Genomic DNA, 12,447 nt, shown 5'->3' with positions numbered 1-12,447 from the left:
AGACGAAGAGAGATGTATACTTCTCTCAACCCTAGCATTAATGTTAGACTGATCGGCCATTCTAAGGGCGCGCGAGGTCCCTCTGGGACGGCGCGAGTCTCTGTCGCACCCGAGTATAAATACAGAAACATTGAGAGGGCGCATTTAGCTTGATGCCTCTGACACTTACGCTTCACTATAGTAGTTTTTAACAATCTACCAACCTCTCAATGCTAAAAAACATACATCTGTAGAGCTTTTATATTGAGCTGCCATATTCGTGTGGGGGAAAGTGTTGAGTTATTCACACTAAAGTTAGGAAAGTGTATCTATACGAAGACCCTTCGTTGTGTACAGTCACTATGGTCACTTATGGTTATGGTTTCTCTGCAGGTTTGGTGCCACACCATGAGTATACTCTCAGTAACGGATTTTGGACACTCTCTCCTCTGGAGAGTATCGCACACAAGCGCGAGAGTGGGGTTTGAGGAGCTAGATCCTGTCGGCCTGCACAAAATCTTCAGCTCCCCTACACGCACAGATGTGATCACTAGCGGCCATCAATGGTCTCGGGAGAACTGGCGAGTGCCAGCATCCATTCTTGTCAAATACAGCAAAAATGGTGCGCTTCTTTTAGCGCCACTTGAAATAATTGCTGAATGGTGGACCCATTTGAATATTGGCACATTTCTGATAAATGAGCACGAGTTCTGTGCTTTGGCCGTATGGGAAGATAAGTGAGATCGATCCTGCTCGAGAAGACGTGAAACGCACCATTCTGAATTTCGCAATGAATATCAGTGATCCTGGCTGGAGAGAAGGGTAGCTGATGGTGTCAGATGACCACCAGAAATGGAGCGTGGTAAACATGTATAATTTGGCTTTCCTCGTAACGGCAGGGAAAGTCGACTACCCCTGCATCGAGGAGAGGATGGACGGGGCCATTGCTACTGCTTAACATCTGGGCCAATAGCTCCTTCCCTCAGCCAGGACAGCACGAAAAGGCGTCATGAAGGGTCTTTCCAGCAGGACAGATACACCTGAACATGACGGCCAAGGCAACACAGGGAGCGCTAAAGAGAAGCACATTAGGTGATGGGATGGCCCTAGCCAGTCTCCAGACCTTAATCCCATTTAGAAAATCTGCTGGAGGAGAGCTGAAAGTTTTGAGATGCCAAGAATCAGCCTCAACACGCTTAAGGATTTTGGAGAGGATCTGCAGAGAGGAGTGGACCAAAATCCTTCCTGAGATGTGCACAAACCCTGGAGACCCAACTACAAGAAAGGTCTGACCGTCTTGTGCTGGTCCAACAAGGGTTTCGTAGGCCTACTTTAAGTGGTGAATATGAGCAGCTAAATTAAAAGCAGCCAAAGAGATATGTTTAGCGGTTGTTTAGTCTCGATAAAAATAGGTAATCGTTTCAGATTGTCGGGGCGCATTAAAAGCTAATGCTGCCTCTCAAAATGTTTTGTTTTTACTCTCGGAACCGATTAGCCCCCCAGACCGTCCCAGAAGACCTGAGGACACCTTGGATGGCTCGTAATTATGCAGAGTTCAACAAATATCACTTTGGCTCCTAAGCCATTTATTGATTTAAAAAACTACAATAGTAATGTAAAAATGCAATTCTTTGGCCGACTGGAGCAAGCACCAATGTAGAATATTTCAGAACCGACTGATGTGATCCACTCTTTTGAAATGTTAGTGAGCGACCATAGACTGTATATTAGCGTATATTTAGTGAGGACACGTGCCAGCTTTGAGTTCTTGAATCAGCTGCAGCTTTCTGATGGGCATTTTTTGCTGTCAAGCCCCTGATGAATACAACTATTGCAGTAGTCCAGTTCTACTAAAGATAAAAGCATGGACAAGCCTTTTCAAGCTCTGTTGTGACATTAGTTTTTTAATCCTCGATCATGTTTCTTCAGGCTGCTAACTCAGCATTGGAAGTCAAAATGCACCATAGCTTAAATCTTAAAGTTTGTGAGGCGTTTTGCTGAACAGATCGTAATCGCGAACAAGATGGTAATCGCCACATTCAGCTGTTATAGGCATGCCAACTTGATGCTCTGCTCACGGGATGACTCGATGAGCATAATAAACTGTTAAGATGATGACCTTACGTGTGTAAATATTTTTTTTTCTTTGTGGGCGCTGAACTGTTCTTTTGATTCTTTTGATATATGATAGTAATTACTTGTCTTTCAAATTTTGAAGGAGGGTGAGCAAGCATCTTGAGGAACATTCATCATTAACTCCTCCAAAAAATATAGTTTATTTAATAATGACACTGAATATGTGAATCATAACAGTGATTGACAGCTGATAGGAATAATATGATTGTTAATATTATCATACTAATTTAGACAAAAATCGACAAGACAGTTAATTAATATACTTATTGCAGCAGTCTGCATAGATTTGGTACCCATGCTGGTCTAAGAGTGAGACAAACTCATTCAGTTATTGTTCAGTTAAAATTAATTAAATTAAGTCTGCCACCTTATGTATTTATATTTAAGGCTTTACTGATGTGCCACAATAATGTCACCAAATGTTATTGAGTTAAAATAAATATTGTGGCTTTCCAAGTTAACATTAATTGACATGACTGCGATTAAATCAGCATATACTTCTGCCAGGGGATGCCACCCCTCAAAATCTCCTGCCACCCTCTTGCCACCCCATGAATATTTTTCTAGATCCGCCCCTGTATCCATGGTGTACAGTACTATACAAGAATGCCTCTAGAGATATATTTTTGAATGGCTGAGGGTCTGAGTCTTTTTTTCTGTAATTAACTTTAACTAACACTTAATCAATTGCAATTTCATGAACATGATTGCATCATCACATCTTATTGAGCACCATGCTGCACTTCTGATTTGCTATGATTACTTTCAAGTCATTCCAAATGGCAAGCCTGTCACTTAGTTTTGAAAGGCTTTAAGACATTTGTGTCGAACCCCTGCTGGGCCAAATATTAGACACAACGTGTAATAAAGGTTTTACTTCCTGCCAACTATGTAATTATCACAAATCAGCCAGTGAATGCCATGCTTTCTCTCAGACTTGAGACTGCACCTCTGTATATTGTTTACCTTTTATAGGTGTTTGTTCATACTGAGAGGATTTAATAAAAAAACAGTTTAAGTGTCAAATTAATGATTTACCAAAACAGATGCTACCTTAATTAAGATTAAGAATATCAGTAACTCTTAAATTGTATAAGATCAAATCTCTCTTGCTCACATTTTCCAGGCGGTCAGGGGAAAAGGTCCACACGCAGTCCAACCTCTAAAACCTCAGGGCTGGTTAGAGGTTAGCAATTAGCTTATTCACAGTGAGGGCAAAGCCTGGAGAATGTTGACAGCAAAACATATCTGAGCTTTCCATTTCTTTCTGTAAACGAAATAATAAAATAGCCAAGGCTGAACTGTATACGGTATATTGAGCTAAATGGTAGCCTTTAAAGGTAAAGGGCTCCCAATTTGCTCTTAACATGCTGATGTTTAAGTGTATTTCATCATCTAGTTTACCATTTGCTCTTTAGCACTGAACAGCTGAGGATCATGGAAATATCTTAACTTGATTCTAAAAAACATGTTGGCACGAAGTATTACACAAATTGAATTTTTGACATGATGATGTTATTAAAGAAATGTTAGATGAGCAAAATCCCTCCCCTGGGAAAATGGATATCTGTTTCATAGCAATCAAACGAAATATGTGTTCTTGAGATATTTACGTGTAGTCCGCTGGTCTGGCTTAAAATGTTTTTAATGGTTCAACTGAAAAGCTGAACACTCCTTTAGGTTTTCCAGGAACAGCATATTCAAACGGTATAATATTCGATGCATAAACTGAACCATAAAAATGTTGACTATCTAATTTTAAAATGCGGAAAATAAAGTAATTCAGCTTCCTTTTGATATAAGTATGTGAAGGAAAAAAACATCAAATAATTTCCTTGAGGAGCCGTAAAAGGAACAAGTCCAGACTGAACAGAGACATCCTTCTGAATTATGATACCATACAATTACCCTCTTGCAAATTGTTTGTCAATAAGAGCAGCTACCAAAGCCAACTTTATGACTTTGATGGTTATGGGTTTATTTTATGGCATGTGGCAATCATATTCAATTTTAGGGGTGTTTTGAAAGTAGAAGTAAAAGTAGGTTTATTTTTGCAAAACACGACATGCTCATGCATATGAACATTTATTCATACTAAGCTTAAAAACAATTTCAAAATACTTTAAGTACCATTTCACATTACTTCTTTACTTTACTGTACTTTTACTTTCAAAATGTTTTTTCATGTAGGTAATGATACTTTTTTCTAATAAAAAAACCCTGAAGACTTCTTACTCTGCTCATGCTGAAGCTTTTGTTTCGGCATGACCGCCCCACTGACCTACATGTTTTCTACTCATAATGTCATTTATTCATTTAGAAAAAAGGTTTTGTTTTATGTTCTTGCTGCAAAATAATTCATGCTCAAGCTTCAACAGCTTGTGTCTTGTAATGAGAGTGATTTCCCAACAGAAAGAGGCATCAGTAGCTCTGGACAGCCAGCAGATATCCACAGGCAGACGGCCCTCAGTCTTAAGTGGAAGAACAGCAGCCTCTCTCCCATTTAGGATAGGGCTATTTAGGCTGACAGCCATTAAATATGAATTAAAAACCACACAGGCCTCTTTGCCTTCGAAAATGTCATTACATATCTTTATGGCGGCCGGTTGTTGAATAAGCAGTTTGCAGTGCTCCCCTGGGGGCAAGGCTGGGGATGGGAGTGGAGTGGAGTGAAGTGGATGGACCGAGGGGGAGGGAGGGAGGGAGAGAGGAAGAAACGGGGGTGGTCAGATGAGTGCTGGAGTGGAGAGATGGAAGGATGGGATAGTGGGACAGATGGGTGGAGGAGCGAGGAGGAGTAAGAGGTTGAGTGGAGGGGTTGCAGAACGAAAACAGAAGGGGGAGGAGGGGTGGACAGCCACGTGTGGAGGTGAGGCATGGAGGATGGAGTGAGCAGTTGAGGAATAACGAATAGGCCCGTCTGCTGTAACGGATGAGGCCTAATAGCAGCTGAAATGGAATCTACATTACAGGTCCTAAATGAGTGCAGTACTTCAGAGGCCGGGCCTCGGAAAGGAGCAAATAATAAGCGCTGGCTTGAAGTGGTGCTTCAGTTTCTCTCCAGCAGATGAGGGAGATGTGTATGGGGGGAAATGAGATTGAAGGGGAAGGGGAGTACTTCAGAGGAATACTGGCCTTCTTAGTACTTTCACCGTTGATAGAAATGTCTCAAAAGGTCAGCATGTGCTCTATTGCTCAGTGATTTAGGCATAGGCAGGAAGCCCAAACCGCCAGGCAGTAATTATCAAAATTGTTATGACTTTTGTTAAATAAATGAAGCTCAGCGCCAGGGGCGGATCTAGAAAAATATTCATGGGGTGGCAAGAGGGTGGCAGGAGATTTTGAGGGGTGGCATCCCCTGGCAGAAGTATATGCTGATTTAATCGCAGTCATGTCAATTAATGTTAACTTGGAAAGCCACAATATTTATTTTAACTCAATAACATTTGGTGACATTATTGTGGCACATCAGTAAAGCCTTAAATATAAATACATAAGGTGGCAGACTTAATTTAATTAATTTTAACTGAACAATAACTGAATGAGTTTGTTTCACTCTTAGACCAGATAATTAATTAACTGTCGTTGTCGATTGTTTTGGTGCGTAAGATTAGTATGAATAGTTAACAATGCATAGTTATGTCCTATCAGCTGTTCAATCACTGTTATGATTCACATTCAGGGTGTTATTATTAAAAAACTAGTATTTTTGGAGAGTAGATGCATGAATTGGTTCCTCAAGATGCTTGCGTCACCCTCGCTGTCGAAAATGTGAAAGACAAGCTAGAGTTACTATCATATTATTCAAGAAGAATCAAAGGAAACATTTCAGGCCGCCCACAAAGAAAAAAAAGTATTTGACACACGTAAGGTCATTCATCATTAAACAGTGGTTATGGGTGATGCTCGATCGGAGTCGATCCGTGAGCAGAGATCAAGTTGGGGCATGCCTATAACAGCTGAATGTGGCGAGTTACGCATCTTGTTCAGCAAACGCCTCACAACTTATTAAGATTTAAAGCTATTGCGCCCCATGCATTTATTGATTCAATGCTGAGTACAGCCTGGGAAGAACATATCGAGGGATGTAAAAAACGTAATGTCACAACAGGACTTTTAGAAAAGCTGTGTCCATGCTGTTTAGTCTTTAGGTAGACTGACTACTGCAATAGTGTATTCAGCAGGGGCTGACAAGAAAAATCAGTTCAGAAAGCCCTGCAGCTTATCAGAACGCAGCTGCCACGTGTCCTCACTAACTATACTTTAAGTATACAGTCTGATGTCCGTCACTAACATTAAAAGACGTGGATCACATCAGTTTCCGTTCTGAAATTTTAAATTGGCCTTCCAGTCGGCCAAAGAATCTAGACTCTGCTCAACCACAGCTTCGCCCGACCTTCATCTCCTCTAGGCGCTTCTCAAATCATCATACAATTGATACAGTCCTATCTAGTTTCTAGCAATAAATGGTCTGTCGACCAAATTAATCGTTGAACTCCTCGCATAATTTACGAGGCCATCAACATCGCTGCTTGCCTCAGGGTCTTCCTGGCGTCGGGCTCGCTGCTTATACGGTTCCGAGAGTAAAAACAAAACATTGAGAAAAGGCAGCATTTTAGCTTTTATGCCCCGACAATCTGAAACGCTACTATTTTTAATCGAGACTAAAAACCTGCTAAAAACATATCTCTTTTGGCTGCCCTTTAATTTAGCCTGCTCATATCGTCTACTTACTAGCAGGTATCTGCACTCAGTGCCGCTGTTTTAAACTATGACTCATCATGTCGGAACCTGCGTGTGTCTATATTTATTTATTCTCTATCGTATCCTTGCCTTTTGTAATGCCTGTTGTTAAAATGCCATTATATGTGTTCTCTACTGTATGTACTCCTTAAAAAGTCTTTTAATTAGTAGTTTCGTGTAAAGCACTTTCTCAATTGCTGTCGCGTACAGAAAAGGCTATATAAAATAAACTTTCCTTGCCTTTGCCCTTGCAGCCAAAACTGACAGGCTCTTCTCCTGTCATTGTTGACCGAAAATACCTACATTCCTTGCCGTCATTACCTGGACCGAATGCTCTCGTTTGCGCGTGTCCCCCTTTCAAATGGACAATCCAAGCCATTCACATTTCCAGGCTCGATGCCAGGGCCAGGAGGGGTTACAAGTGCTGCATTCACTTGCACTCGGACATTAGAGATTTTCTCTCTTAAATGTCCGATGAGCCACAACTTTTTCTTTCAAAACAAAGCTGCCAACTGGGGTGGCAGCTGGGGTGGCAAGGCATTTTTCTGAGGTGGCAGCTGCCACCCCGTGCCACCCCGTAGAACCGCCACTGCATGGATATATTTGCCAGTAAACCAATTGTGTCCATCCCATCCAATGAGAGGAAGCAGCATCACAGCAGTATTAAGTCATCGTCATGAAACAAAAGAGCGGGGGTTGGGCAACAGAGGATCATCACTACTACAAAATATTGATGCCCTGTATCATTTTTTTCTGAGTGAGGTCCAGGCGCTGAAATGTAAATAAATCTATCAGGGCAAGGAGCTGGGGGCTCCAGTTACCACTCCTAACAATCAAGAGGCTTTTCATGCTGCCCTGGAGGGCCATTCCTGTAACGCTAGCACACTGGAGAGAGCCACAAATCATCATCCCGCCCTCTCTCTGTCGGCCTCTCCTCCTCCTGCTGTTTCTCCTTCTCTTGGACTTCTTTCTCCCTTTTCTTCCCTTTCCCCATTCATTCACTCACACACAAACACACCACTGTCCTCCATTTCTCTATTCTCCTTTGACTCTTTCTAGCACCTTTCTTTTATTCCTAATGCTCTTCATCACAATCCCCTCATGTTTTCTGCTCTCCCACAGCTCTGTCTTTATTCTCTCCCCTACTCGCGGCTCTTCACAGCTCCCGAATGCTCTCTAGTGTAGTTCACACTACAGTGAAATGAAAGAAGAGCGATACTTACTACCACATTTATCAATATTTCAAACATGTCTGTTTGACAACATTTCTGTCAGCAACAGAAAAACACCTATTTGCATGTCTTATGTGTAAGACGCACAGCCCAGAATGTGTTGCATACACCTTTATTTATATTTCAAACAGTTCATAATTTTCTCTTTGCATTTGGTGGTTTTTGCACATCAAAGTTAAATCAATTCCTTGTTTTCCTTTTATATTTATTTAATTTACATCCTGAAAAATCTTCCGGTTGCCTTGTTTTCTGAGACGTCTACAAACAGCGATGAAATGTAAACAAGTACATTTACTCAAGTATTTTTATGAAGTACTATTTTGACACTTTTACTTTACTTAAATATTTCCATTTTATGCCACATATACTTAACTACTAACCACTACTCAACTACATTCTGGGGGCAAATAATGTACAATTTACATTTACATTTATTTAACACTCGGTAACTACATGCCATCCTAAAATGTTATCATTCTTGACAAACATGAACATAAAAATGATACTATGTAATTGTTATTGATCAAAACGAGATAAAAAAATATTCTATAATATAATGCTTTAAAAAGAGCCATTCTGCATACTGAGTACTTTTAATACTTGAAGTACACTATGGTGATAATATTTCTATACTTAACATCGTCTACATTCTACTTTTAAGTAAAGGATCTGAGTACTGCAATCACTTTATAAAAGAACAATAGCAATACAGTTTGGCTAGGTTAATGCAATATAATGATTTGGTTAGAAAGGGTTAAAGAAAACACATTCATTGTAAAGTTCAATAGCACTGGCCTTTAGTTCACTATAAATAGGGCTGTTTTAGATAAATGAATAAATACCAGTTGTTTGAATACTTTAGCCTTTTAACAATAAATTACATCTAGCCCACATGCCCCCATGTCCAGAATTTGGAGCAGCAGCAGTGGCTGTTAGGCGTACCTATTGGAAACTTGAAATGCAAACGTTTTGTACAGTCACATCACAGACTGAATGAAAAGCAGCTAAAACTGAACATTTGGAAATATGATAAACAGTTTTTGTAAAGGACGACTAGATATGAACTTGTTGAGTAACCCTAAAAAACGTTCTAATTTTCCTACAACAGATAATGGAGGAGATTCAATGAGAGAGGCGAGCATTGGAAAGGCTTATCATGGTGAAACCGAAGGCAACCAAGGTCTCATTCAGAGTGTGTAAAGAACAGGAATATAACTTTGAAGAAATCTCAGAATAGACATGCTCAAGGTAAGGTTAAATGCATGTACAAATATGGCAACATTATAGTAATTGTGTGTAGAAATGCCCTTCTGTAAAGCATTCATTTGAAAATGGTCAACACAATGTTGAGTATAGAGCAGGGAAAAAATATATCTCGAAATGATTTTCAGGTAAAGAAATAAAGCATATGATTGTTACAAAATTAAATATTTGACTGGAAATAATGTAGAATGTCTTAAAACTATACAAGATGAGATGCAAAAATGGGCATATTTATTTGATCCTCCATCAGCTCAACTCACCAAATGTTCCAGTGCCAGGTCTGTTTTGTACCGTTTTCCACACACTACTCTTTTGTGAGGGAGAAATGGATTTGCTTTTAAAGACAGCATGCTCTTTTGAGAGGATTTGAGGAGATGTGGGTTAGGATGAGGAGGTTTTGTTCGGAGGTAAGAAAGGAGGTTTTCGTAGCCATTGAGTAGCTGTATTGATCGCCAACTTCACAAACCCTCTTCACACATTTTGTCATTAATTAGGGTGCTAAAAGTCTTACTTGCTGCACATTTAAGCATTATGAAGAGATACGAGTTAGATGAGGATACCATTTTATTTCCAGCCTTCACACAAACACATGTAGCTGCTCCTGAGATTAATGATGCTATCTTTGTCCGCTGATCAATGATGGCCTGAGCCTGGCACTGATCGGTCTGGCTGACACTCTGCCTGTTCTGTTCGGACCCACAGAGGCCGGCTGGGTCACACAGGTCACGGCCACAGTTTGGACTGATGCCACCAGAGGTTAATATGCATCGAGTAAACATGAAATCGTGACACCAGAAGAGATAAGACACATGGCTGCTGGATTATTTTTCTGAAAATCAATGGATGGGGAAGCCGAGTTGGAGGCTGTTGCCACTGTTGGTCACTTGAAATATGTGCAACATAAGATTTTATTATACAATGATCAACTAATGGATCAAAAAACTTGGGACAGAATAATTCCTGTACAAATGTTTAGATATTTTGCCTTAAGTAATCAAGTAGTCTGCTTACAGGTATTTTTATTCACATATTGAATAACAATTCTGCAACACATTGATAGCCTGACATTTATTTTCAGGCCTCACATTTAGAAATGCTATTGTACATTCACCAAATGAGGGTTTAATAACTTGTTTGCACTATCACAGTACCACATTTGTTAACAGCACATTACTGTCTCTGGTTTTACCCAATTCAAATTCAAACTTAAAAGTAAAACTTAACTTAAAAGGACTGTACTTGAAATCCTACACAGTACAGTAATTAAAAATGTTTCATGAGTCAATCAAATATCCTGAAAAGCAAAGCTTTCCATTTCATTAGCTGTTATGAATGAAATGTTCAAGGTTCAAGGTTTTTATTTTGTCATACGAACATAGCTTCAGTGTAGTTATGCCAATGAAATTCTTAGGTCACAGGCTTCTCCAACAGTGCAACACAAAACACAGATAAACATACAAATATAGTGCAAGTAAATAGTAAATGTGTGCCCATGCTGAACAGAGCCAGAACCTCCCTACGGTCCAGACATCCGGAGGTCGTAGCAGCAGGGTAGGGTGGAGGAAGCACGTCTCAACTTTGAGCGTGAACCAACCTTGGAGAGACGTGGGGTACTGAACGAAGCCAAACAGTTTCTCTTCAGTGCCTACGACACCATCAAAGGGGAGGAACTGATGGAGAGTGTGCGAATAGTGCAGGCAGCGCAAGGTGAAAGGCAATATGGGGAGGCCTGGAGGGTCATCAATGAGATGACTGGGCGGAAGAGGTCTAAGGAGGGACAGGTTGAGGGACACAGCCCCAAGGAGAGGGTGACGACCTGGTTCAACCACTTCCAAAGCCTGCTGGGCACAATAGCGGATGGAGCTGAGGAAAGTATACCAGCTTTCCTCCAGAACCTGCCCATCGACGATGGTCCCTTCACAGTGAGCTTGCCAGGGCGAAGTCCACAGTGAGAGAGGGCAAAAGTGCTGGGCCGGATGGCATACCCCCGGAGGTCCTAAAGTACTGTGATCTCGATGACCTCATCCGAGACTTTTGCAACCTCGCTCTACTGCACAACATGCAGCCTGATATATGGTCTCTCTCCAACATCATCCCGGTGCCTAAAGCTGGAGACCTCTTAAAGCCAGACAACTACCGAGGCATCAGCCTGACATGTATCACCGCAAAGGTTTACAACCGGATGATACTGAACAGGATACGGCACGCCATCGACCCTCACCTGAGGGAGAACCAGAATGAGAGGGGAGAACCACCGCAGCCCAGATCTTGGCGCTAAGGAGAATGATCGAGGAGGTGAAAAAGGATAACCTGACTGCTGTACTGTGCTTTATCAAATTCAAAAAGGCATTTGACTCGATCCACAGAAGCACAATGGTGAAGATCCTTGAGGCCTATGGTGTCCCTCCCAATCTACTCCGGGCAATAGAGACCATGTACGCAGGAACAAGGGCCAGGGTGGTGACCCCAGATTGCAACAGCGAGGAGTTTGACATCCTGGCTGGGGTAATGCAAGGGGACACCCTGGCCCCCTTCCTCTTCATCATGGTCCTGGATTACGCGCTCAGGAAGGCCATCAGTGGACGAGAGCAGGATCTTGGCTTCACTGTAACACCAAGGAGGTCGAGACGACACCCCACAGTAGTCCTGACAGACCTGGACTATGCGGACGACATCAGCCTGCTCTCCGACAGCGTGGAGCAAGCACAGGAACTCCTGAACAGAGTGGAGTCAGAGTGTGCCAAGGTTGGCCTGAGGCTAAACACCAAGAAAACTGAGGTTATCACCTATAACATCTTACCGGAACATCCACCTCTGACAACAGAAGGCACTGTGCTTAAAGAAGTCAAGGACTTCAAGTACCTGGGCTCATGGGTCAACTCAACCGAGCAAGATCTTAAGGTGAGGAAGGCACTTGCATGGAGGGCCCTGAACGGCATGACCAGTGTATGGAACTCCAACCTCCCCCGTCAAATCAAACTCAGCTTCTTCTATGCAACGGTAGAGTCTGTTCTCCTCTATGGCAGTGAATGCTGAACCCTGCAAAAGTCTCTAGACGGATGCTACACCAGAATGTTGCGAGCAGTACTTAACA

The 12,447-nt window shown here is 41.6% G+C and overlaps 1 protein-coding gene across 1 annotated transcript in view; it reads left to right on the top strand.

The window, feature by feature from the left end:
* Positions 1–11,305, top strand: part of LOC104949799 (high affinity nerve growth factor receptor-like) — a 22,689-nt gene extending 11,384 nt beyond the window's left edge. The window contains exon 5 of the mRNA XM_010776206.1: positions 10,996–11,305. Within this exon, the coding sequence (XP_010774508.1) occupies positions 10,996–11,305 (310 nt within the window). The remainder of the gene's footprint in view (positions 1–10,995) is intronic.
* Positions 11,306–12,447: the final 1,142 nt, after the last annotated feature.

This window comes from Notothenia coriiceps, unplaced genomic scaffold (genome assembly GCF_000735185.1).
Source record: "Notothenia coriiceps isolate Sejong01 unplaced genomic scaffold, NC01 NC01_scaffold00016820, whole genome shotgun sequence".
Lineage (NCBI taxonomy): Eukaryota > Metazoa > Chordata > Actinopteri > Perciformes > Nototheniidae > Notothenia > Notothenia coriiceps.
Note: the sequence above shows the minus strand (reverse complement) of the source record. Positions and strands in the feature narration are given on the sequence as shown.